General features: G+C 42.2%; 1 protein-coding gene across 6 annotated transcripts in view; it reads right to left on the bottom strand.

Moving 5' to 3' along the window:
* Positions 1–27,365, bottom strand: part of FGD3 (FYVE, RhoGEF and PH domain containing 3) — a 102,068-nt gene that overhangs the window by 44,574 nt on the left and 30,129 nt on the right. For 3 of the 6 annotated variants that reach the window (XR_004419290.2, XM_033071534.1, XM_033071533.1), the window contains exons 2-4: positions 6,168–6,338; positions 1,847–2,015; positions 161–758 (exon numbers count right to left, since the gene is read on the bottom strand). Coding sequence is in view for 5 of the 6 variants with exons in the window: in XM_033071534.1 (XP_032927425.1) it covers positions 161–758; positions 1,847–2,015; positions 6,168–6,338 (938 nt within the window). In the remaining variant the exon portion in view is untranslated. Of the gene's footprint in view, positions 1–160; positions 759–1,846; positions 2,016–6,167; positions 6,339–9,032; positions 9,120–26,455; positions 26,528–26,598; positions 26,803–27,365 lie in introns of those variants that run through there. The other 3 variants (XM_033071535.2, XM_033071536.1, XM_033071537.2) reach the window with 3 other exon arrangements.

Below are 27,365 nucleotides of genomic sequence, written 5' to 3'. Positions count from 1 at the left end.
CTACATAAAGCAGGAAATAATACTGGCTATGATGATGTGTTGATGAAAAACCAACCAAACAAATAATCCAAACAATGTATGAAAGTGATGCAAAAAGACTTCTTGCCATTGTCAGCAACTGGTTTCTGAGCACTCAATGGCAATAAAGAAATTCCCTTACCTTGTTTACATCCAAATACTCTAACTTTGGGACTTCTGCTATCTCTTGCTCTTCACTGCTTCCTTCATCAATGTCACTGTCTTCGTCCTGCGTGGAGTCTCTCTTCTGCTCCACAGAGGAAGGTTTGGTGCTCTTTCTGTCACGTTCCATCTCTCCTGGATTCCCAGTCATGCTGGGTTTCTTCTGCTCTGCCCCTTCTTCATTGGGGAACGTTTCCCCAGCCACACTACAAGAAGGACTGTCAATGCCACTATCTCTGTTGGGAATTTTACCACTCCCATTCAGTTCTGCAGTTGAGTCTTTATTGCCAAGTTCTTCTTGGGGGTCTTTGTTCACAGTCACAGCAGTACAGACTTCATGGCTTTTGTTATTACCTATGCTCAGATCTTTAATTTTCATTATGTCTGTGTTAGTTAGATCCATGGTGCACGGTACGTTGGGCTCAGCTTCATCCAATTCAGTTTTGTCGTTTGCAGAAGAGCCACTGGAAGCCACTGTGTCACAGTCACACAGACTCATCTGCTTAGATGAGTCCAGGCCAGGTTCCATCTTAAGAGTTAAATTTAACTGGTTTCTTTGAAGAATATGTACAGGTTGCCTGTGGGTGAAGAGAAGCACTACGGTCATATTAACACTCTGGTTTCACAAGTGCCCTGAAAGAGAGGGTCTGAGTGGCATTTGATTCAGGTTGTATTTCTTGCGCCCCCACTGACAACCCCAGAAGGCAAGAGTGTGCACATTGCAATAATAATGATCACCCAACAACATCCAACGAAAAAACATCACCCCTACATTCTACTGAAATGGCACCACCAGAATCCTGGGCTGTTAGTGCTTTCCATGTTACCTCGAAGAACAGTCTGGTTTGAAGGTTTAGAGAAGAAGGAATCGCCTTTAAAAAGAAGCAATTGGTTCTGAGCTCGTTTAAACAGGAACTCTCATTCTTCAACAGAACCAAGTGTTTGTGGCAAGGTGCTTTCTTCAGCGAGGATGCATTGAAGTGTGAGAAGTCACTACTGTTCCTTTTTGAAAGGCACCAGGTTCACCCAGGTGATAATATTCCAAGGTACAGTACAGTGCCTGTCTCCCTCTCCCTCTTTGTGAAAAAAGCCCCCCCACTTAGCTCCATCAGGCAGATTTGTTCTTCAGGGAAACCTTTTATATGTTTGTAAAATGATCCGGTTTTACAGCAAAATACATATATTTTATCAAATCTAGTGTCTTTCACATACGAAGTTTAAGAACAGCTGCTGTTCTACATGACATTGTTTCACGGTACCCTATGCCCTTCCCTGCCTCCAAGAACCAAGACCTGATGTTTATTGTATCTTTTTGACAGAAAACTCAATAATTTCATATCATAACAATCAAGTTCCTATTACGCAATTCCCACATCAAGTCAACTTACTGAAAGCAAAGTGTGGGCTACTTGTCTCTGCTAGAATCTTACTAAATTCAGCAGGTCTTAAACTCCTTAAGCTTAACTGTATGCTACAAACTAAAGCTCACAGCTTTTATTAAAAAGATACTTTGTCCTCAGTGAAGCTTTGCACCTTCAGCAGAAAACATCCCAAGAGGACTTTCCATGTGATCATTACAGTTAATGCTTTCTATTATATCCTAAGTTAAAAATGCAGAAAAGGGAGAAGAGAGAAGAGAGTAGATCTCAAAAATAGCCATATTTACCTAATATTTTCAAATTTCTCAATAAGTGTGTTGACTCCTGCTGATATTGTTATTTCTTCCTCTCCAGGTGCTAAGTTCCTTGATGACTTGGGATCAGCTGGCAAAGGCCGAGATGGTGCAGGAGGAATTCTTTCCTGCCCAGGTTTAAGATGGACAGGCTTAGGAGGTACTAAAAAAAGAGAAGGGAAAAAACAGGAGGATAAATCTCCATCTCCTTTATCCTAAACTGGAAACAAACTCCAGACTGAGACGTATGCATTCTTTCTTCATTCTTTATAAACAGCACAAGTGCAGCGCTGAAGTATTGCTTACAACAAAGCAAGCTGCTAAAGAAAAATGACGGGTTTCTATTCTGCGTTTCTCCTGCTAGCTTAGCCGTGCTAACAAACCGAGCGGCTTGCAGCACTGCACTGCTTCCTCATTACCAAACAGGATGCACAGCTTACGCTTCAGTTTGCAAGTTTGCTTGCCATCTCAATCACACTAATGAGTTTCCCCCTTCATGACTTCTCAAAATTCTGGCAACCCATTGAATCTCTTGGGAAAAAAGGGGCAGAGGGATGAAACAAATCCCAAAATAAACCATCAAAACCCAACCCCAGCATAGATTTCACTGTCTTGTGTTTGCTTGGTCCAAAATTCCACAGGCTGAACATAATGGCTTTTCTTCCTCTCATTCTCCCTCCCCCCTCTCTTCTGTGGTGTAGTAGTCTTCACAAATTTCCTTCCTCTTTTGGTTCTATGTTGAGTTGCATATGGTATAAATAAAACAAGTATTGTAAGAACCTTCACATTCCACTTCAGGGCTCACAAGGATGCCAAGGTACAAAGTTTAACATAGTATTTTAAAAAAATGGCATAAAAATGTAATGTCATTTAAAAAAAAAATATTCAGATCTTCCATTGATCGCAGAGTAAATTATTTATCATACACAGGCACTAAATCATGGCAATAGGTTCCCATGCTGTCATGGTTTCATACAGGGAAAGCAACTCCCATATTGAGAACTGACATTGGAAGGTAGGAAACCTCACTGTGGGATTGTTTCCAAAGCACACACTGCATGGATAGCACTGCCAAGTGTGCCCTCCAATCCAGATTATCTCATGAATTGACACATTAAATGAGGAAATTCTAACTACACGTTGTATTAGAAAACATTTTTGAGAACAGTTTCTTTCAACCATTTCTGACTGATCATCGATTTGGCACATATGATCAGCATTGTAATGGGGCTTGAGTTAACAACTGTTCTGAATGTACCTCCAGGATTACAGTAATTTCACAACCATAAGGCGCACCGGACTATAAGACGCACCCCCCGGGAGTCGGCAAAATTCGCAACTTTGTAGATCAGATAAGGCGCACCAGACTATTGGGCACACTTTGTTTTTGCAGCGAGGCTCCGCCCCCAGCTCCCTCCGCACGGTTGCTGGTTGAGGCTCCGCCTCAAGCCAGCAGCCACTGGCCTCGGGGTCCGCCTGTACCTGGCAGGGGTGGTGCTGCGGGCCCCCAGGCCCGCCTCTATCCAGCGGGGCCGGGGCATGGCCGCCGCCCCTCTGTGCCGCCTGCATGGGGCCGGGGGGTGCCTCTGTACGGGCCGTGCCGCCTGTACGGGGCTCGGGCGTGCCTGTGTAGGGGCCGTGCTGCCTGCACGGGGCCGAGGGGTGCCTCTGTAGGGGCTGTGATGCCTGCACGGGGCCAGGGGGTGCCTCTAGAGGAGCCATCCCACCTGCACGGGGCCGGGGGCTGCCTGTGTAGGGGCGGCTCCGCCTCCACAGGGCCAGGGCGTGCCTCTGGAGGGGCGGCTCCGCCTCCATGGGGCCGGGGCATGCCCGCCGCTGCTCCACCCCGCCTCCATCTGGCAGCCATGGCCCTGCCGGCTCCCCCCGTGGCTCGCAGCTCTCACTTCCGGGAAGACAAATTTTTTGAAGTTGGTCCATCAGATAAGGCGCACCGGACTATAAGGTGCACTTCCGGGTTCCAGGGAAAATTTTAGTCAAAAGGGTGCACCTTATAGTCGTGAAATTACTGTACTTGTTTTAGGAGGATAAACAGAGGCATATGCCCCCAAAAAGGACAATTCCAATTGTCCCTTCCTTGGAGAAGGTTCTGTATCTGTTCTAAGATCCATATCAGCCTAGATGTCTGCCCTGCTCCAGCAGATGGGCGACTGCCATCGTAGTCCATAGCCTAAGGTCAGTGATGAAGAGCTGTTAAAGCATTTTGGAGTTCTGAATACAGGTCAGATTTTAAACTTCTTGCATTATTTGGTTTATTTCAGAATGAAAGAATAAAATCAAAATTTCTAAGGATCTGAGTTTAGGAGGACACTTCCCATAAGAGGACTGATTTGCCCAGTCTCCAAAACCATCTGAAATTCCTATCCTAAAATAAAGGATAGGAACTTGTTAAAGTCCAATTTTGAAAAGACCTCTACAGCCCTATCTTATGCAGGAATATTAGGGAAACAGGAAAAGAACATCTTCTTGCATATGAATGGGATGGTGAAGATCTGATTTTTGTTCATTAGGTTTTCACGTGCACACCATGCAACCAGTGAAAGTCTGGCCATGTCTCTCCTTGTAAAAATAAAACACAACTAAAAACAAGTATCCACATAACCATCTGATCCATCTAGCCAAAGACGAGCTCTGTGTTCCTTACAGAGGGTGCAAAGTTCAGCAGCAGGCATGTCAGAACCTGCCCTACATACCCCATCAGGCCTTCAAAGCTGGCCCTGATCCATAACACCCAAAGGTTTTACAGAAACATCAAAGCATTTACACTGGGTCTCACTGCTGTCCATATAAACGTTTGATGTCTTTCCTGTTAGTGGATTCATCTAAATCACCTCAGATAACACACTCTGGACCGGAACAAAAGGAAGTAGGAAAGCACTTTTGTTCATTCTGAATTTTACCTACTGAAGTAATGTTTAGAAATGGAGACATCAGCCTGGAGGTAAAGCCACTAACCCTACTAAGGACTGTTTTGCAAGCAAAATTTCAGCCACACCAGATGTGGTTCAAGGCCAAGTGCACCTGGGTCAGGGCAATCCCAGATGCAGACTGGGCGGAGAATGGGTCAAGACTACTGAACAGACACTTTTACTATTCCTTTTTTTTGTCAGTATAAACAACATTAATGGAACAACCACTAATTAAACTTGGACTACCAAGACCTCTAGGTGAAAGCTCCATAAAGACACAGACCTTGTCAGATGTTTCAAGCATGAAGTAGTATAATAATTTAATGTTTAAGGTTTACTTCCAGAAACATAAAATACAATGCTTTCTTTGCTGTTTAACCCTGAATTCCTTTTGTATAGATATTTTAATTGGGAGGGGGTAGTGGTACAATGGCTCAGTGTGTACAACACCAAAATGCCTTCTTTTTCGGATGACAATCACCATCTATCACATGGACCCATATCTTCTAAACATTTTGGTTTATGAACTTAGTATCTCCTTGAAGTTTAGCTTCCTTTGTTCCAAACACCTCTCAAGCTCCATGATTTTCGCATCTTCAATTCCCTTGAGACAAGCATGCATTACATACATAAGGTGTAATCAATTCTACAAAGCATGAGGTGATGAGAGGAGAGCTTTTCGCACACTGGCATTACAAAGAGAGACTACACGTCATTTTGCTGATGAAGAACCATGAAAACAATTTATACTCTTTCAAGAAATTTCCTGCCTTTTTTTTTTTTTTTTTTTTTTTGTAGAATATAGAAGCTTGGGGAGACCAGAAGAACAGCTTGGGACCAGCTGGAACACACTTCTTCCTGGCTCCTCTTCCATCATACTTTGGGATTGCCACCCATTTGACTAATAGCAGATAGTTCTGTGGAAGTACCACAGCCCACAGGTGATTGGTTTAGCTCCAACGTCATATTTTCAAAATGCATTTGTTCCATTTAGGCATTTCCTGTTGCCATACATAGTTCTTACAATAAACGGAAAACAGACCAGGTTTAAAGAGTTAAGATATTATTACCTAAAATACTTCTAAGAAATTTATCAAAAATACAAACAATATTGTTAAATTCAACTTACACATCACACAGCTGCATGAGGTATAACAACAGGACGAAATATAAAGTGACAAGTTAGGTAACTGGTTACTGCTGAATCAATTTCTTCTTGAAGGTTTCTCTAACATTGGAAAACTAAGATAGCAAAACCTTACCAGCTATACATTACAACGTAAAAGTAGCTGGTTTGCTGTGACTCAAATTGGAACAATAATTTAAAAATATTATACTTCCTGTACAATAGCAGCTTGTACAATCTCTAGAAGGTCAAAGCCACTTGCCTTGGGGTTTCTGCAGGGGATGCATTTTGGCCAGTGCAGTTTTGGTTTTGGGTTTCCTTCCAGCCTGATGGAGACATTGCGCTGAGTTGATGTGCTGCAGTTCCCCACATGCTTCCAACACGGGATTGGAGTCAATGTGACACTTGATTTGAATAGGAGAACAAGGGCAACCTGAGGGAAGGAAGGAAAGAAGCCAGTATTTATTTTGTTCTACTGATCCTGAAGAAAATATGTGCTACTTCTGGAAGTATATCACTCATCCAAGTTCCTGAGGAAGGGAAGAGGGGCAGGAGAGGGGTGAGCCATTCACTCACAAGTTATTCCAACCAATACACCCAGCCTTAATTATCCTGTTAAACTGCCTGACTGATAAGAAAGGCAGAATTTCAGCAATCCTGTCTTTAATTAATTACTTACTTCTTTACCACAGATACTCAAAATAACAGAGTAAATATAAAAATCAAAAACCACGTCAAAAGGATTTCTCTGAACAGAAATACCAGTGCTGTAGCATATAATGTTATGTTACTTGATAAAATACATCTGTATTAGGATGATTCAGAAATACATTCCATGTGGCGGTTACGATACAAGTGCAATTTCTTCGGATTTAATCACTCACATTGCATTTTATTCCTGTTTATTAATCCTCCTTATATAAAATATTAACATGCCTGCAAAAGGCTCCAGTGTGGAAGATGCCATTAAGATACAATTCAGTGTCAACACTGAGAAAGAAGTGATTAATATGATAGTTGGTCTTTAGTTTTACATTCTTGATTCACTTCAGTGAAGACTTGGAAAACAAACCATCATGGACCCTGCAGTATTTGATTTGGAGTTTTTTGAACTTGTGGCAAGCCTACATAAAACCCTTACCTCTGTTTTCCTAGTGTGCCAGGAGAAGGTTAAAAAAACTTAAAAGGAATGTGGTTTAAAGTTGCTGCATATAAATATATAAATATATAGGGTTCTGGCAGTACTCAGAAATGAGAAATACATCAAATTTAGAAATTTGAACACAAATGCACTAAAAAAAGGCAAAGAAAACATGACATTCTTTCCCTACTACTGTTTTGAAATGGACTAGCTGAATTTACCAGACTCTCACCAGAGCGGAGGTGGCCTGCATCATATAGAAAGGATTCACCTAAAGGTGAAAAACCTTTCTCTGATGTCTTCAACAATATGGCTTTAACTTCAAAAATGCAATCTACTTTCAGCCAGATTCCTATTAAGATCAAAAACCTGAAATGAAAAGCACTCCTATTCACAACAACTAAATTATCCTGGATTTATATTAATGTATTAAATCAGGATGTGACCTTTTTAATAAAGCCCCTGGAGTCTGAACTATGGACACTGCAGATTTTGTTGTCAAAAATAGATTCAGTTGGCACAAACCTACTTACTTATCTCTGCCACCCAAATATACAATCCCTGAATTCCCCATGTATGGTTGCCAGTTGTTACTGTTTGAAGCTTCATTAGTATTTCTACCACAAAAATATTCTTTTCAGCAGATTTGAGAGCAGCTATTAAGACATCCTTCCAGCTAAAATCAGGAAATGATAAGTACTAGGTTCTATTCAAATATAATTTCATTTAACAGAAAAATGCATTGAAAACAGAGAAGATTATTAGAACAGATTAATAGGTTAATGCAAGCATATTATCACTGACAGAATTCATGCTGATGGCTCAGCTCTGGGTACCAAAAGCTCCCTGTGACAGCAGCAGTGCTGCCACAGGGCAGCTTTTAAGGGGAAGGAATAGGACTCCTTCCTTATGAATAGTAGCTCAACACAGCCAGAAATTAAAACAGTGTGCAAGGGAAAAGCCTGAATTCAAGAAAATTAAAAGGGTAGCATGCAGAAAACAGAGTCCAGTGTTAAGGCAGGTATTCACCAGCAGGTGACTGGACTGCAATCTAGCAATGTTGCATTTTCTTAAAAATTGCTTCAGTGATCCAATTCTTCAGTGGACAAATCTCTGCACCTACCACAGCTCTAGAAAATATGAGAAGAGCCCTCTAACCCATGCTGTGTTGTCTGATGACACAAACATGGCACCTGGTAGACGTCTGACACATCCATAGTCCCCTACAGCAGCTGAAGGAGGAGAACCACAGTTTCTCCTGCCCTCAGGCACCACATCCCTAGGGGATCCCCAACTGGACATCCTAAGCCGAGCCCAGCTACCGCATGCTTACTTGGGATAAAGTACCAGTTACCCTAAGCATTCCCCATTTTTCTCCAACCACTGCAACAAAAAAAAAGGTCTATCCTGTTGGTATCATTTTGTGAAGTTTCAAAAGGAATTAAAACCCAATTCCTTCTTCTTTCCTCCTGGGATTCATTGCTGTGAGGTACCTTACTTTTCTTACTAAAAACAAAAGCTAGTGGTTCCTTCACTGCTTTCAAAAGGGTGGCACCACCTGACACCCCTTTTGTCTAGGCTAGAACTTCTTATGAGCTACTTACGGTACTGCAAAGTAGGGTGTTTTGATGCTTATCTTATAAATTCACACATAAATTCTTCCTCTTATGCCTGTTTTATTAACTCCAGCATTTTCCTTTCACTTAAAGCTCAACTCTTCCTCCTGTCCACAGCCCAGCTGAGACCTCAGCAGTGTGTACTGAGGCTGTACAGCCCTGCTATAGAACCCAACTCAGCAACACTGACAACAATTAGCTTACATTTTTCTGGCATTCCAAAACATAAAATTCAGCAAAAAGAGTGACAGCAAAGTTACCACCATAAGCTTTCAAAAAAAGATGCAATCAAGCAAACATTATGCTCCAAATCAAGCAAGAATCTGGCATGGCCTGCAATTCCTCACTAAAAGAGAGGCATATCACTTACTTGTGCTTGAGCAGAGACTCACACATTTTTCTTACTTGCTTAAGCTGTAGGACAACCGAAAAGAAGGAAGAACAGCTCCTGCTGCAGCTTTCATTTCATGGCGTAAATGCCATGTTCACAGGAACTGGCCTCTCCCAGCTCACTTCCGACCACCACTGTGGTTGGTGACTCAAAGTACATATGGCAAATGCCCGTGGAGGAGCTGTGCTAAGCACAAGATTACAAGATTGGGAGATTACTGCTGAGTTTGAGTTTCAAACCATCTGAAAGGCAATACAAAGGATGTGGATGGTTTAGAAGCCTGAATCTTCTGAAACAGAAAAGAGAAACCTAGATTGTGGAATCCTAGATTCTCAGAACTGTTTGGAGTGGAAGGCACCTTAAACAAAAATCACCTTGCTCCAAACCCCTTCCACTAGACCAGGTTGCTAAGAGTCCCATCCAGCCTGGTCTTGGACACTTCCAGGGATGGAGCAGCCAGAGCTTCTCTGGGCAACCTGTGCCAGGACTACACCAACCTCACAGAGAAGAATTTCTTCCTAGCACTCAACCTAAACCAAAGCTCTTTTAGTTTGAAGACATTTCCCCTTCTTCTATCACTACATACCCTTGTAAAAAGTCCCTCTCCAGCTCTCTTGTAGGACTCCTTCATATTTTTATAGAGCTTTTTTCTTAGATATAGTTTGATATTAATGCAAGAACAGTCAGAAACAGCAGTAACATCATGGAAACCAACAAGAACACAGTTCTCAGCATGCAAACTCTCAGTCTGCTTCACAGTCTGAAAAGGCAAAGGAGGGACCACAAAAAGTGGCAATAATGAGCGGCCACAAAAGTGACAATAAATGCACTTCTACTAGCATGGGATGGAGCTTGCCAAAAGATTTACATCAAATGTCCTGAAAACATTCAAAGCTGCTTCTTCCCCTATCCTGCTCTCCCATCAGAATCTACATGGGAAATGATAAAGGATGAATCTAAATCTAAAAATTTTGAATGAATGCTGCATTTTAGGGCAGGCTCAGTCTCTGAGGAGCCACAGAGGAGTTGCTACTTTGGGTGCCCACAAAAAACACAAATTGCTTAGTCTGAGTAGGGCTACCAGAAATCTGGTATATTCAGTTTACCTCACACCACCACTGAAATATAGACACAAAAAAGTTTTTCACAGAAAGAATCACATCGCTAAAATTAACATATTTGTGCATGTAAAGCACAAGAAGGAACAATAGTTTCCCTAGACCTATAATGCTAGTATTTGGAATTTTGAGATTTTGTGTACTTTTATCCTGTTTCGGCCAATTTAAACTGCCTTGGTGAGGATGCTTTCTCTACCAGATGTTTCATAGCATCTCAAGTGTGACTACTGAACATCATTGTCATTGTATCTTCCATAAACCTGCATCAAAATATCCCACCTTCATTCTCATTAGATTCTCCTAAGGTACATTCCTGCAAGCTTGTCTTGGTTTGCAACACAGGATGCAACCAAAAGTATGTATTCTCCCACCATCTGCTGAAACCAGATAACTCCAGGGGAAATATCTTCTGTTAATGGATCACCTATTAAAACAAGGTGGGACAGTGTTATCTTTTCCACAACCCATCCTTCCTCCAGGGAGATACAGCCTGTTAATGGGCCATTGAGTCCCACTGCATGACTGATAAAATTACATCATCCCATTGGGAGATGCTCCAGCCAGGGGGAGGAGCCAAGCATTTACTACCTAGATAAAACCTGTGATTTAGAACACCAGAGCAGCCTTTTCCCACTGGATTTTGGAGGAAAACTGCACCCTTCTACAGGACCAGTGCTTCAAGTGAAACAATCTATCACTCCAGGAGGATGCAGCCACCCTTTAATGGGACTGCTACCAACACCTTGACGGAAGGGATGTCAGGTTGGATTCTGACTCTGTCAGTGTTTTGGTTTTTTGTATTACTGCATTTTTATTTTAATTTTCCTAGTAAAGAACTGTTATTCCTATTCCCATATTCTTGCCTGAGAGCTCTCTAATTTCAAAATTACAATAATTTGGAGGGAGATGGTTTACATTTTCCACTTCAAGAGGGTCTCCTGCCTTCCTTAGCAGACACCTGTCTTTCTAACCAAGACAGCAGCTAATCCAGAGAAAGGCTGTGCTTTACCAGCACTGGCACACACCCTATATCTTTTATCATCTGAATCACAACAGGCATATTCTGGAAAAAGGTCAACTCTGACCTGTGTTCTTCTTGAACAGATTTTTACATACAATGAGTAAAAACCTCTTTTACACACTCATTTCAATGCAGTCTCTGTATCTGTCATTGCGATCTTTTTTTTATTGCCCTATCCAGAACAACACCTAATCCAGGTGCCTGTGCAAAGCTCTTCCAACATTCTTCTACCTCTGGGACATTTCATACTTGATTCTGCAGCCAGGGATTTCTCCACAACTGCTTTAAAGAAACCATTACAGAATTTTAATTACTCATTTAATCTGGTATATTTTCATTTAAAGAATTAGCTTTACAACAGACCTACATCAGCCCTTTCCTCACAACAATAAAGCACACTCCTTGTCCCACTCAGTGTTTCCCAGACAGGGTACTAGAGCACAGTTCTCATTTTCTAGACTGCATATAAATGTAAAAACTTCACACTCCAGACCCACATTTGTCCAGCCAGAAACACTGCTGGCACTGTTAGTTCTACATGAAGCAGGAATGCACTGTCAGGACAGGCTCTCTGCCCCCCACCATTGCAGGGGCAGCTTGGGCACTGGGGCCTTTACTTCAGACATGGGTTAGCTGGCAAGTTGCTAATAAAAACTGGCTATAAAAGTCATTCCTAAGTGTTTACTTTACATTTATATAATTACAATGGTCAGGAGAAGGTTTCTGAGAGACAGAAATGAGGAGCTTCAAGTACTGCAGCACTACTTAACACAGATGTGTAAACCAAACTGCTGACAAAGTCTTCATACTTACCCAATGACAAGGTAAAGAAAAGGCAAAAATACAAGCACGTCTCAGAAATCCTGCTGCAAGAAAGTCATTACATACAACTTACACTGGGGCAAGGAAAAAAAAACCAGACAAAAAATCAAGCAGGTACATTTAGGCATTTTATGTTGCTCTGAGTACAGCTGGCCACCACATTCCCCACAGACAGCACAAAGCAAGGATCCTTCTAAAGCCAGTCAAATACACCCCATCATTTCCACCAGAATAGCAATGATAACATCTTTTGAGATGTAATACAGGATCAATTCAACTTGCCACTAGCAGAGAAAATTTAAACTCCTTTCCAGGACAAAAAATCAGTATCTATAATTAACTATATGGAAGGTCATCTTTACCTAGTAAAGAAGAAAAGTGGTATTTATTTTATTTTGTAGTAGGTTGCCAAGCAAATTCTGACCAAAAATGAATGAAAGGGAAAAACACATCAGTTGAATGGGAAGAAGGACCAGCTTCCAAACCTGGAAATTCCAAAGGGGCCTGAGAAGTGGAAGTAACAACCAGAAAAGCCATACTGAGGACAGAATAAATTCACTCAAAAGGAAAATAAGAAAAAAACCAAAGTAAAGCACACAGAATATATTATCCTCCAGGACTAACAACAAGTATAATAAAGCCCTGAAACAAAAATATTTTTATTTCCTGTACGAAACAGGATGTGGTACTGCAGTTAGCGAGCACTTACCTCCAGCTCCTGGAGCTATTGGTACAAAGTTGAAAAGAAAGGTTGCGTGTTTTTACTGACTGTGTTTGAATTGAGCCCTCCACTAACATCCACACAGAGGAGACGCCATCTGCTGCACAGTCCCAGCCTCCCTTCAGTCACAGGAGTCAGCCCCAAATGACAGGGTTGCACTGAAACCTCTCTATAAGGCACCCAACTCATCCAGCTGGCTCTCCAGGAACAAGTCCAGCTTCACCATCTCCTGCAGAGGAGGAGGGACTGTGGGGAAGCAGCTCCTCACTGTGTATCACTTTATCAAAGCACTGGACAGATTCAAGTCCCAAGACTCCACATGTACAGTAACTTCATGACTATAAGGCGCACCCTTTTGCCTAAAATTTTCCCTTGAATCCGGAAGTGCGCCTTATAGTCCGGTGCGCCTTATCTGATGTACAAAGTTGTGAAAATTTGCCAAACCGGAAGTGTGAGCTGTGAGCTGTGGGGGGAGCCAGCAGTGCCATGGCAGCGGCTGGGGGTGGGCCCGGAGACCCGCGGCACCGCCCCTGCCGGGTGGAGGCGGGCCAGGGGGCCTGCAGCACCACCCCTCTCAGGTCCAGGAAGTCCCGGGGGCCCATGGTTGCCTGGTGAAGGTGGCCAGAGGGCCCGCGGCACCGCCCCTTCCTGGGTCCAGGCAGTCCCGGGGGTCCATGGCTGCCAGGTGAATGCCGCCCAGGGGACCCGCGGCACCCCCCCCTTCCCGGAAGCAGGCAGTCCCGGGAGCCCATGGCTGCCGGGTCCAGGGGGGCCCGGTGGCTTGCAGCACCGCCCTTGCCGGGTGGAGGCGGGCCCCAGGGCCAATGGCTGCCGGGTTGAGGCGGGGCCTCAGCCAGCAACCGCATGGGGTGAGCTGGGGGCGGAGCCTCGCTGCAAAAAAAAGTGCGCCTTATAGTCCGGTGTGCCTTATTTGATCTACAAAGTTGCGAATTTTGCCGACTCCTGGGGGGTGCGCCTTATAGTCCAGTGCGCCTTATGGTTGTGAAATTACTGTAATTATTTCTTTGCTAATAAAATTCTAAGTGATTATTATTTAAACTGATGGATTTTGGGGGGCTTGGGAGATTTTTTACGTAGTCATATATGTTCTCTCATGTGGTTTAATGTACAGCAATTTCACTACTATAAGCCACACCGTTTTGACTAAAATTTTGCTCCTAACACGGAAGTGCGGCTACACTCAGGAGCAGCCAGTATATGAACAAATTCCAGAAATTTCCCAACCTGGAAGTTCAAGCCCACAGCAGCCCAGCCCTGAGCCGAGCTGGAGCCTGCCCGGGCCCAGGCAGTGAGGCAGCAGCAGCAGCACTGCCCAGCCCTGGGGAGCGCGGCAGCGGCCGGGCACACCGCACCCCTGCTTCCCAGCAACATGGGCTGGGCATGCCACTCTCCCGCTTTCCGGCGACATGGGCCAGGCACGCCGCTCTCCTGCTTCCCAGCGACATGGGCCGGGCACGCCGCATCCCCGCTTCCCGGCGGCATGGACCGGGGACGCCACTCTCCCTCTTCCCGGCAGCACCAGCCAGGCACGTCCCTCTCCCTGTTCCCAGCAGCAGCGCCCAGGTATGCCGCACTCCCGCTTCCCGGTGGTATGGGCTGGGGACGCCGCTCTCCCGCTTCCTGGTGCCAGCGGCGAGCAGGGCCAGGGTCGCTCCCTGGCGGCCGCCCCGAGCGGGGCTGAGCCAGTAAACCCCGTGATCACGCGATTCTGTTACTAATTGGTAACTTTGTAAAAGTTGCATGCGGATCCTTGCTGCGAACAAAAGTGCGGCTTATAATCCGGTGTGGTTGATATATGGACAAAGACCTAAATGTTGCCGACATTTGGAGCTGCAGCTTATAATCAGGTGCGGCTTATAATCGTGAAATTACTGCAAATACTGTAATTTCTAGATCTGTGCCTGCCGTGCTGCTGAGTGTGATAATGAACTACACAGTCAATGTCCTGAACCAATACCAACATTTTGTGCTTCTCCACAGTATCACAGGATCATAGAATGGCAAAGATTGGAAAAGATCTCAAAGATCATCGGGTTGAACCATCAATCCCCCTACCACCTGCACGTTCACCATTAAACCATGTCCCCAAGTGTCACCTCCACGCATTTTGAACACTTACACATTTTGAACACTCCACCACTATGCTGGGAAGCTTGTGCTGGGCTTGACCACCTTTTCAGTAAGGACTTTTTCCCTAAAATCCAACCTAAACCTCCCCTGTGACAAACTTGTACCAAAATTATTCTTTCTTATTTTGCTTATATTTGTATCCCTTTGGAGAGTATCAGTCTGGCCTAAGGTTTCACCTCTCAGTTGACTTTGACACAGGTGCCCACCAGTAACTTCTGCATCAGCATTTCTATCACACCTCAGCATTTGGGCATAACTTCACAGATCTGGTCCAGACTTTGGCATTATGATTTCAAGCCTCCAGCGACATTCCCACAAGGCACACAGGAAACAGATTTCCAATTTGAAAAAACACGTTTTATTTCTCTGTCTAGGGCTGGAGATTGTTCATTGGTAAGCAAATTCCTGTATTTAGCCATAGTCATCTCAATATTTACATTTGGTCTGCTCTCCATATTGACATACAGAGAATAGATGTTAGGGGATACTAAACATCAAATCCCCCCAATGGAAGGCAGTTATAAATTTTTATGATATAACAAAGTATAACAAAGAGGTTTCTGGAGGAAGCATTTAGCTGACTTTCCCCCTCAAACTGCATGGTTTGATTAGGCTAAAATAATCACCACAGTAACCTTCTGTGACACAAGATCGAAGGTAGAAGAGAAAAACTCCTGAGACTCTTTCACGTATTAAGAAAAGCAGGTTAGATGACATAAAAAGACTGAGGCATAAAGAGTGACAAAGTGAAGGAGGAGCCTGGGGTAGGTGTCAGTCAGCCTGACATTGCAGGCGACAAAAGCCCTGCCAGAACACTGCTCACAGCACACATCAGGAGATTCAGCCATCACACAGGGCTGTCAGGTGCTCTTCCTTTACTAGAGAAAGGAGGCAAGAAGGGATGAGAAGTCAGACTAATTTCTCTGGTGCATACAAGTCTTGTCCTACTTTTGTGTGATGAAATGCAAAGCAACTTACTAAACTTCAGCATTAGATTTCAAGACTTAATTCCTGCACTGGCCAAGGTCAAGATATCAAAGTCCATCTTAAATTGTTGCAGGTGCCTAATTTAAAAGGGGAAAGGAGAATTGGTTTTCATTCATAAATTTGATTACAATTAACCTGAAACCCAGAATTCATTAATTCATAAAACTGTTTTTTACTTTGCTTTTGTCTTTTGCAAAAGGATTCCTTGAAGAAGGAAGATAATTCCTCCACAACACAGGGGTGCTAATCCATGGACAACTTCTGATCTCCCAGAGGGGAACACCCCATACAAAACTGATCCCTCTACAGTGTCCTCAGAGATCAGCCAAAGGCAGCTAAGCATGAGGTGCAGTGTGTAGCTGCATCTATAAATGCATTTTCACCACGATCTCCCAAGCTGAAGCTATCATTTTGCCTGATAGCCTCAGAGTCCTCACTGATGTCAGACGTCTGTATCACTTTTAAGATGCCCACACTGGATGACTCTCCTCTAAGATGCACACACCTGATCCCAATGAACAGATGCAGGCAGAATCTTTATTCAGCATTCCTGAGACTTCCTCTTAGATGAGCAGAGAGTTTGCTTTTTTCTTCTCCTCCTGACACATGAAAGGTTTTTCATTATGATGAAAGAGTCCTAATTTATAAAAATTACACTGATTGCGCAAATCAAACAACAATTTCAGACTAATAATACACCTGCAACTTCACATCTGTACTACTTTAACACAGGAATTGCATCACCAGAGCAACCCATTACGTGAAAACCTAAAGAAATTTATTCTACAAACAAATTGCTGCAGCCAAGTCATCTCAATTTATTCCTTTCAGGTTACCTGAATCTGGGTGATTTACTGTCTTTGGGATTCTCTCCCAAGAACAATGAGAAAGAGGGCAGATCTCTAATTCCCAGAGCTGGTGAGTTGTGGGAAGAGGGGAGAACAGAGAAAAGGATTACACTGTCCACCTTCCAGTGATTTAAAAAACACAATGAAGAGAAACAGTCTGTTCGAGTCCTATGAGCAAATTCCAGCCTTCATTCAAAACCATGTAAAAAAATGCTTCATTTCTTCTTGCACTAAAAGCTTATTAAATTGTTATTCCTAATGACAAAAGCAGCATGCAAGGATCTCTCTCTGCTCAGTTGATGGGCCTGTGCATCTTCTTAATGCCACACATTGCAACGTGTAAGATCTCATTTAACCAGCAAGATAAGTAAAAATTATCCTCCACTTAAGATTTAATGACAATATAATTCATCTCCAACAGTATCCCAACCAGCTGGCTTTCTCTTTATAATCCTGAATTGTTTTATTAGTTTTATTAAACCAACAACTAGGCTTTGCTGATTTAAAAGTCTATTTAGGTACTAAATAAAAGTAGGTAAAACTGAGCTCAGGTCCTTTGCTACAGAGGCGAGCTTTGCTGGGCAGGACTAGCTTTTTTTGTGTGATCACAATGTGCTGTCACTCCACACTGCAGAAATTAAGAAAATTCAACTTCATTATTGAAAAGCACTGTTTTGACACTATTTTGACAACAAAGCTGCATATTTCAAAATCCAGAACAATTTCACAATAATCACTAAAAGAAAACACATTTCAGCTTTCAGTGTGACTCAGTAACACCCTACTTGAAGTTTAAAGCTTTGACAGAAAATGGCCCAGCCACAGAGTCTTTGAGGTTGGAAGTGGCTTGAGGAGATCACCCAGTCCAGCCCCTCTGCTCAAAGCAAGCCACACAGAGCAGGCTGCTCAGGACCCGGTTTGACTAGTTTCAACCATGGACACACGTATTACTATGTGACACCTATAACAATATTTTTGTCCCTTTTAAAACAAGTGTAACAAAATAACAATGTAAATTATCAATAAATAATGTTCTCAAAAAATAAGCACTTTATTGAGAAAAGGGCACAGAAGAAAACATTTCTGACTGATGAGTTGAACATGGGCAGCAACTGGAGAGAAGCAAACAGGTCGCTGTGGTGCCTCTGCTGTGGACTGGATGACTGAGTGCCACAAGTGGGCTCACAAAAGCAGCCACAGTTCAGAAGAATCCTTAAGAGCCTGGACAGCACTGAGAGGCTAAAAGCAAAATCATCCCATGCCTCTTCCTCACATCTATACTTCTGACAAAGCAATCCCACACAGTGACTGCAAATCCAGCACAAGGAAAACCTTGGAGGGGTCTAGCCACTGTGAGTCTCTGCTTTTTGGAGACTTGGAGCAGCCTATGATGTTGACCAAAGGTTTCTCAGCTGACTAGAGAACACGATCTTTACCCTTTTCTGCAGCCTCAGGCTCTGCACCCTGCTCCTACAAAGACCTACACACCCAGGGTATCCCAGAGCTGCTCCTGAGGTCAAATTCCACGTGTCTTCCAGCTGCGGAGGGACACACAAACTTGTTCTGTACACTGCAGATGGAGGAACCAAGAGCAAAGAGCATTCTTTCCCTTGCATGACCATCTCCTTAGCTTAGATCAATGCTTCCTCACTCTACGATCCAATATGAGAGCATGAAAAAGAACCTGGGAAAGATTAAGTGTGTCCATGGTAACAATGCACAGATAAATAAAGTGGAAGAGACCAAAAAACACTGAACCAGCTCCAGTATTTTGGATCCCAGTCACAGGAGAGCATAAAGCATCCTTTATTTCAGCCTGACAAGCTCCAAAGAAAGTAACACCAGATCAAAGGCCTCTAAGATAGAATACAGAGAAAAACCAGAGTAAAAGGAATTAATATGAGTTTTCCCAACAAAACTTCAGTTAATTGATTGTATCTATAGCAGCTATTTAGTCTCTCCCGTTATCTACAACTGTACTTTCATCCAATCCATAGCCACTACAATGTGAAACCCAAGGACATTTTGCAAGAACCCAAGTTGTCATTTGGGACATCAGTTATAAATCACAAACAATAATACCCTTGTCAATACCCTTGTAAATGACTGCTAAATCTTCATTCTAAAGTAAAAAACAACACACTTTATCTCCAAATTGAACTACAACTCCGTCAGAAATTATTTTAAAAGAAATTTTTAAAAGAAATTGGAAGTTCAAGCTGAACAGAAACAGGTAACAATTTCAGAATGAGACCATTAATCCAAAATACATATTCAAATTATTATTGTGAGAACAGCATACATTCTCTCTTGCTTAGTTGATAGCTTTCAGTTCTGAAGTAAACTTAGAGTGTGGTCTATCATTATAGGCAACTGGCATTTTCCAATATATATGTATAGCTAACATGGATAATTATAAACTATGCCACTTGCACAGGGTATCTGAATATTTGTGTTTAAAATTATATTGCATAAAACAGCACATACTGCATGGCAGCCACTATTTCAATAATTACTGGTTTCCATATAATTTCTGCATCATTATTTCATATTATTCTTTCATTAATGAGAAATCTCCGTAAATACAATGTATGCTTGTTGGCAAAGCTGCATTATTAAGAAAGGATGACTGAAGGGATTTAAAAATAAAAGCTGTTACAGAAATTTAGATGCGATTAAGAAAAATGAAAAGAATTTTCACTGTAGAAGAAAAACAGTAGAAGAAAAGATCATTACAAGATTATTTCAGATAAGTGACTCTTGTAATGAATTTACAATTTTGAGCTCTTATAATAATTGACTGTGAAAGTGTAATTTAGTAACAACATCATAATCCTACCAGTCGCTTAGAATGGGCTGTGGATAAATAATTTTTGTTTGGTTGGAGTTTTTTCGCATCTACTATGGCATACTTGATTCAGAGAGCTTTAACTGCTGCTGACTTCACAAGGAGAAGAACAAGACACCTTTCAGAGCAATATCTTTCCATGTAAAGTGAGGATCTGAGTTAGCATCCATCAATAAAAAACAAAGCAGTAACATTAATCCATCTTGAAATTGCCTAGGACACTTCCTGCTTCCTTGATAGAATGCTGGTGTCAGCAAACACCACTGAGCCCTCCATAGCCCTTCCAAAAAAGAAAAACAAAAACCACCAAGCACACGCATACACCAATTGCGACAAGGTCTGATTATGCCCTGGCCACCCTGCTCCACTCTGGGAATGATTGATATACACCAACTCATTGACTGTCATTGATCATGACACCAACTGGCCACACAGTCCTTAGCCACATTCCCCTCTGGCACTGAGATCAGCTTCTGCATATGACGGGCAGACCCTCAAAACACTGTGATGATTTTACCACACAAAGATACTGCTCAAAAAGCATCTTAAGCCATGCTGTCCTAGCTCATAAATAAACTGAGGCTAATCGAGAGATGCTTAGAGTCACAGGTATCATCTCCCCATATCCAAATCTGGCATTCATAAATATATGCAAAGTCTGCACCAGCCATATCTCCCCATCTGTCCTGCCCAGGAAGGACAGGTCTCCTCAGAGAAGCCAAACAGGATGGCTGTAGCTCTGGCAATTTCTAAGTTAGTCCAAGCGCACAGCCTGCTGTGCACAGCTCAGCACACGGCCCTGTTGTTCCCCCACCCTCACTCCGACGGGGCCACTACACCAATGTGCCATGGGACCATCCCTCTTCTGTGTTCCTGCCTTACCTCTCAGCCTTCCTGCAGACACTCCATAGGGACACACTCAGAGGGACCAGTGACCACTGGCTAAAGCTGTGTTCTCAGAACAGGAACACTCTGGTCAGGTTCTGTGATGTACTGTGGCAAAGGGAAAATCAGACCTGTCAAGCAAAATAATTGCTTCAAGGTGGTTTTTAATTGAAAAGCTCATTTGAAGTAATGGTCAGGTACAATCAGGTATTTTGTTTCCTGCAGGATGCACAGTTACAGAATCACAGAACGATGTAGGTCAGAGGGGACCTTGAAGATCATCTCGTTCCAACACATGCCACAGGCAAGGACACCTTCCACTAGACTAGGTTGGTCAGAACCTCATCCAATCTGGTCTTATGAAAAAACAACCACAATAAAACTAAAAACAAATTGAAAATCCTAGGTAATCTCTCCAATTTTCTGGTCACAGATCAAAGAGGATTTCTTATTTCTCACCATGGTACACCTTCTCTTCCTACCCAGATACTTGAATGCAACTCCTACAGCATTCCCAATGTAGTAGCTACAAAAAACATTATTGGACTGAACAGATCCCTCTTCCTCTCCACAGAGCAGCCAGATTGGAATTCTCGGATGCACAAAAAGGCAACATCACCTGCTACAGATACATGTTGGGAAAGGCACAGAGCACAAGATGCATTCTACTGAGGACTACTATACTCATCTTCTACTAATCTTCCACAAGGAGATACATTTGATAACAGGAACATGTGACTGGCTTAGTACAACAAATATTAAATCTGTTAACCTCCAGTTCTTTTTGCATTTAATACAAGCGGCTACCCAATACACGCTGTAGCAATCTTACAATTCTGTACCTGTCACTTAAAAACATTAAATAACATTTGAATGCCAGAGTGCATAGGATACACAAAGCACGGGCAGTTTGCAGAATAAGCGACCCAACCAGGGATGTTCTCCAAATACGTCAGTTCAGTGACCTCATCTGATGATGGAATTACAGCAGCTAGATTACAGTTCCATCAGAGAATTCATTATAGCCATGAAAACTCTACGAATTTCTTCATAGCAAGTAAAATTCAATTTATCACACATTCTAAACTATATTATACACTAGGATTCCTCCTTCTTCTGTGCAGTAAGATATGTTTTATTTCAAAACATTTTCAGAATTAAAAATATAAAAGCTATATAAAAGCCAAAACAATATACTGGTTTCTTTAACTAATGAACTTTAATTGCAATAACATTTAACAGCATAAAATTCCAATCCACTCTTGGAAATACACATGATAATGTTAAACTAAAATTATTGGGGTTTGATATTTGAAAAAAAAAAAAAAGGCAAACAAATTGTTACATTTGTTAAATTTGATTGTTTATTCTCCTGAAAGCAGAAAAGGTTTCAAGCAGTTTTGGTGTTCAAAAGGATGCAAACAAGCCTTTTAAGAGTCACCACCATCTGGGCATCAGGGACAGCAGACAGGAGTTGCTTCTCTCCCCAGGGACATACACACACTGTGAGCTCATCATTACCATTCTTATGTAGATCACACCATGGATGTTCAATGACATTTTGCAGACAGATAAGACTAGAAAGCCCTGCCCTTAGGAACCAAAGCCTTCGAGGACAGGGCAAAGCTTGTATACCACACTTTTCAAACTGGAACTATCCATGTCACTGAGAAGTGATTCATGGGTCAGAGACTTGCAAAAAGTCAGTGAGACATTTTGTAACCATTTCCTCAGAAAAGGCAACCAATTACCTGAAGATTAAAGGCAATCTTCAAAATATCTTCGATTACTAGGAATTCATCTCTGACTAGTGCTGCAGGACATGATGAAAGACACAAGTAATGGTTCTAGAAAGCCCATTTACAGACTTATTGAACGCTTCACCTCTTGCAAAGCAACTGCAATACAACTAAGAACATAAACACAACAGGAAGGACAATTACAAAGTCAAAATCTGGTGCTATGACTTGAGAGAAGATATTCCCCAGTCCATTACCAACAGAAATCCCCTGGCTGTCAGTAATGTTCTGACTTTCTCCAGTCTCAGTCCTCCATGACCTAAATATTCACTGATTAGTACTTCTGTGTATTTAACTCTTTGAGGGCCCAGTCCTGAAACCCTTCATAATTTTCCATCCAGGCTGGTCAGAAGAAACACAAGAGCACTGGGCAGCTCCTCTGGAAGGGAAACTCAGCACCCGGTAAGACCAGCACATGAGCACCACTACCATTCCACGTTTTGTATCTATTGTCATTCTGCTTCTCATAATAGCATTTCCAAAAAAGGTCATTTTAACAAACCAGACCAAACAGTCAATAGCAGAAAGAAATCCTGGGCTAAAGGGGACAGAATTTAACACAGATGCAAGATACAGGTGGTGGGACTAATGTGGTGGTTTTATACTACACTTAACACCCTCCCACTGAGAAAGTCTTCCTGTCCTGCTCCCTCAACCACAGACACTACATTATTCTTATTTAAAAGGTTTGACCCAACTCAGAATTGATTGTGCTGATCCCATGCACAGGGCAGTGGTGTGAAAGCAGTGCTTGGGGTGGAAGCAAGTAAGACGACAGGCAGCAGAAAGAGGAATTTGGCTTGGAGGCATCTTCTACAGTGGTACCACAAGCAGGGCTGCTGTTGTAACAGGTCCTACACTCTGTAGAAGCCTGGGAATGACATGGTTTACTGCAACTCTACTGGCCAGCCAACAGAAACACTTCATTTCAATTATTGCTACCTAATGGCATGGAAAAAATATATTGAAACCTTTTGTTCTGCAACAAAATACTTTTTCACTGGGAATCAGAAGTATTCAAAGAAGTTTTCAAAACCAGATACCGTTCATTCCCCTTAAAAGCAAAGTCAAGTTTACAAGGAAAGTAACTCTACAGCTTGATCTTTCCACCTTCCCAGACCATGGCATTTTTACCACTCCTCCACTGAATATAACCCAAGTTAAACCAGTTTGCCTTTTATAACCAAAGAGGTCAAGACCTTGAGCTTTTTAGTGTGTTTTCCAGACCTCTACAATTTTTGTTGCAAGGGTTTTTTTTATTGCCATATCATATTTATAGAGGAAATTAAACTTCAACTGATCCCATGCTGAAGTGAAAAGGCTCAGTTTTGGTTTCCTGGTGGAACTTGCATATGTAGAAACTTCTTTTTTTGGGGGGGGAGTAGGGGGGTGAAGCAAGGAACAATAGCTCTATTAAAAACAAGATTCAAATTTAATGTTGAATTGTGAATTCATCTACCATGATGAAATCTTCCCTTTTTTGAAGGGGTGATAAGTGGGACTCTGTAAATTGGAAAGAATTTTTAAACTTTTGGATGCAGTTCTTCATGGTGGTCCACACACCCACACTCCTCATGTACTGGGAAGGGACAAGAAACAGGATTACACTGCAAGCTAGTGCCAGTCTCTGGCACACAGCAAATCAAGGTTGTTCCTAATAAAATCCTGCAAATTCATTTAATCATATTCTGTAGGACTGAAACCAAGAATTTTCTTTCCCCACTTAAAAATGAACACAATTAATAAGAAAAAAAATACAGATGCCTTGGTTTCATGTGATTGTCAAGAGCTTTCTTTTGTTTTTTGTGGTGGGGTTTTTTTGGCAGGGAAAGGAAGGGCAGGTTTATGTTTGTTTTGTTTTTTTAGCTACTCCTAAATTCAAGACTTTCAAGTTTTTGCCTCTAGCATTATGATATGTATCCTAACTGAAAGAATCTTGAAAGCAAAGTATGTAACCACAAAATTCTGTATAATTCCACCAGCCTCTTGCTCTTACTTGTTCTTTTAAAAATGGATTTATCTCATTATTTGAGCCTCTGGCTCAAAAAAAAAATCTTTTCTCAGATACTTGAGATGAATTTCTGAAGGACTAAATTTTCTGCATATTTTCTATATTCAAAATTATAACATCAGGTAACTTCAAGAAAAAGGGAAAATAGGCTACACCACACAGACATGCAGTTCTTCAAAGGAGATAATACTACCCATCTGCAGAAAATTTCTTTTAAGCATTACTTGAAAATTTAGCTCCAGCATAAGACAGAACTCAAAATTTTTCCAAATTAAAAGATGCCATTTTATTGTTCATTTGGCATCAAATAAAACATTCAACTAACGGGTGTCAAGAGGAAAATGCGTGGTTCTTCACATTCTCAAGTCAAGATGCAGTGTAATAATACAAGGTGAAAGTCAGTCATGTTGTACTTACTTTTCAGTTGCCTCAATACTGAAACATACAGCCCTGCCACAGGGCAAGTAAATCCACGCATTCTCAGAAAACATCATAGAAATACTTTCCCTCCAAGTTGTAGATGGGCACAAGTGACAACTGCAATGATATTTACTTTCATTTACCCAAATTACAGTGGGGTTTTCTCCATCAAGAAGTATGATGATAACTGAGATGTATGTAATTACCCTGCTCTACTGACACTGAAATGTCACCTCGACAGAACGTCTAGTACTACTCATTATTCCACCAAATTCACTATCAATTACACAAGTTGCTGCTGCAGGTATGAAACAAACACCTCTCCAACCCTAGAAGGAGGAGGCAGAATACAGTGCCAGGGAGAGATCTCCAGGTAAGATGTCTACTCCCCAAATCAAATACTCTTCTAGAAGATTCCTAAGCTGGATCACCCCAAAATATTAACCACAAAATAAGCATATCTAATTCCACACATGTGCCCACAGCTGTGGCAGTGGAGACCAGAAATCAAATGTTGCTCCTCCACAACTCCCCATGAAAGCCTCTTACTGTCCTGCAGCTATTGCCTTCCCTGTACACCCTCTCTCTCTAACCTTCTGAAAAGTGCCAGGGCCTCAAGAGGGCTCAGAACGCCCTGTATGGTTCAACTCCTCACACTTTGTGTTCACCACTCCAAAATGTGTAAGTGGTGAAATCTGAATGCCTCAGATGAAGAAAGGAACTGAACACAAACCTTACTCCCCTCGGGCAGCATGACTTCACTGTGTCCCAACGAGTGCAGAGGAACAGTCAGCAACACATCTCGTGAAACCCTCTTCCTCCCTAAGAGGACACCTCAGCACCCCTTAGCAAAGAAGGGTGGAAGAATTGTTTTTCCCTCGAACACCTCAGGGAATGCCTAAATAACAAATACTTTAAAACAACAAAACAGCAGAAGCATGGAGGGAAAGTCTGATCCAGGTCCCCATGTTGTCATGGTGACTTCTCAGTCATTTATGTACTCCAGACACATTTAGAAAAAAGCTACATTTTACCCTTCTCAACCAAGTAATGTAAGAAAGGGAAAAAAATCCTGCCAGCTTGTCCCAAGCCAACCAAAGGACAACTGGATCCTTTGATCAAGCAGCACCCCTGAAATATTTTAACCAATACTTTTCCTGCACTGTGAATCAGGTACCCAGACAACATGGAAACAGACATCAGCAGAAAATTCAAATTAATAATCCATCCAATCCCTTTGTCATATAAGATTCTGACCACACTTGGACCAGACAGGTTTCTGCTTTCAGATTATTTAAAAAATAATTACTTAACAACATCATTTCATTCATCCCCATTTGCAGACACTGTTTGCAAGCAATTGGTTTTCTTTTACCAAGTACTGTGCATTCCACATGCTCTTGTTATCATACAGAGCAATCAAACAGCCTTAGCCGGCTCAAAAAGAATAAAATCCTCTCAACATTTACATGCAAATGCTGCATAAATACGGATTGAAAAAAGCATAAAATCAATACAGCTCATTATGGAGCTGCATGGAAAGAGCAAATGTTTCACTAACAGCTCTAAATTGCTCGCACTCAGCAAGCACTGCCCAACATTGCCAAACACACCCCCCCCCCCCCCACTTCTACACCAGGAAAAGGCTAATGCATAACACAGCCAAGGAGCACGCATCTAGTAAGACACCATTTTCTACATGATACCTGAAAAAGCATCACAGGCTCCACAAGAAAGCACTATTTGAACAGATCACAGCATGCACGCTTACCGGCAGCTCACCACTCAGCCCGGCCAGCCATTTGCCCCTTGCCCGCCCACCTCCCAGCATCCAGGAAATCACAGACAGACCATTCTGATGACCCCCACCCTCCCCGTTAATCAATTAACGAAGCAAGACTGCTTTTTCCTTACTTAGCAATGCAGGGACACTAGGTCACTTGAAGGTTGCCTGTTCCTTCCTGCTGCAGGGCCTCCTAAATAAAAATTGCCCAGCCAAATTCAGGCTTTCTCTTTTTTTTTTATATTCATTCAAAGCTGTAGGAATACACTCAGCCCTTGACAATGCCGGCTTGCATGATGAAAGAGCAAAAGTAGTTTTGAGGCTGCAGAATGCCTTCTCCGGGTTACCATGGAAATAAATGTGGGAAGGGGAGGGGGCTTCGCTGATGGCAATTGCTGCTACTCGGTGGAGATGTTTGAAAGCCAGACTGCGTGGGAGTGCAGTCCAGGGGAAGAAAATGTGTTTTACTATTACTACTATAATTTTACCTGCACTTCCTTTCATTTCACATCGTTGAAAAGCATGAAACTTCCCTGATATGCTGAGCGGACACTGTTTGAAACAAGTACAATGTAAGACCCCTCCAATGGGGAGCTGAACAAACTTTATTTACGTATTGGAATTTAATTAATGCTCAATTGCAATTACAACTTGGTTGACAAAGATGAACCTGTTGCAGAGCTGAGGCTGTAGCAAGGAAGACTAGTTTCAGGAAGGCTTGATAAGGAGCATCACCTTATCATTAAAACACAGGGTAGTCTTTCTCTTACAAACAATTCTCACACATAGCATGAAGCAGATCACCTTGAGGATTTTGATGTCCCTTGCAGAACTGAGGAAAAGTTCATCAACAAAAGCAGGATGGCCACTGTGATACACTGCTCCATAGTGCTTCTTC

The sequence above is a fragment of the Catharus ustulatus genome, chromosome 13, assembly GCF_009819885.2.
Source record: "Catharus ustulatus isolate bCatUst1 chromosome 13, bCatUst1.pri.v2, whole genome shotgun sequence".
NCBI classification, from domain to species: domain Eukaryota; kingdom Metazoa; phylum Chordata; class Aves; order Passeriformes; family Turdidae; genus Catharus; species Catharus ustulatus.
This window is presented reverse-complemented; position numbering and strand designations above follow the sequence as displayed.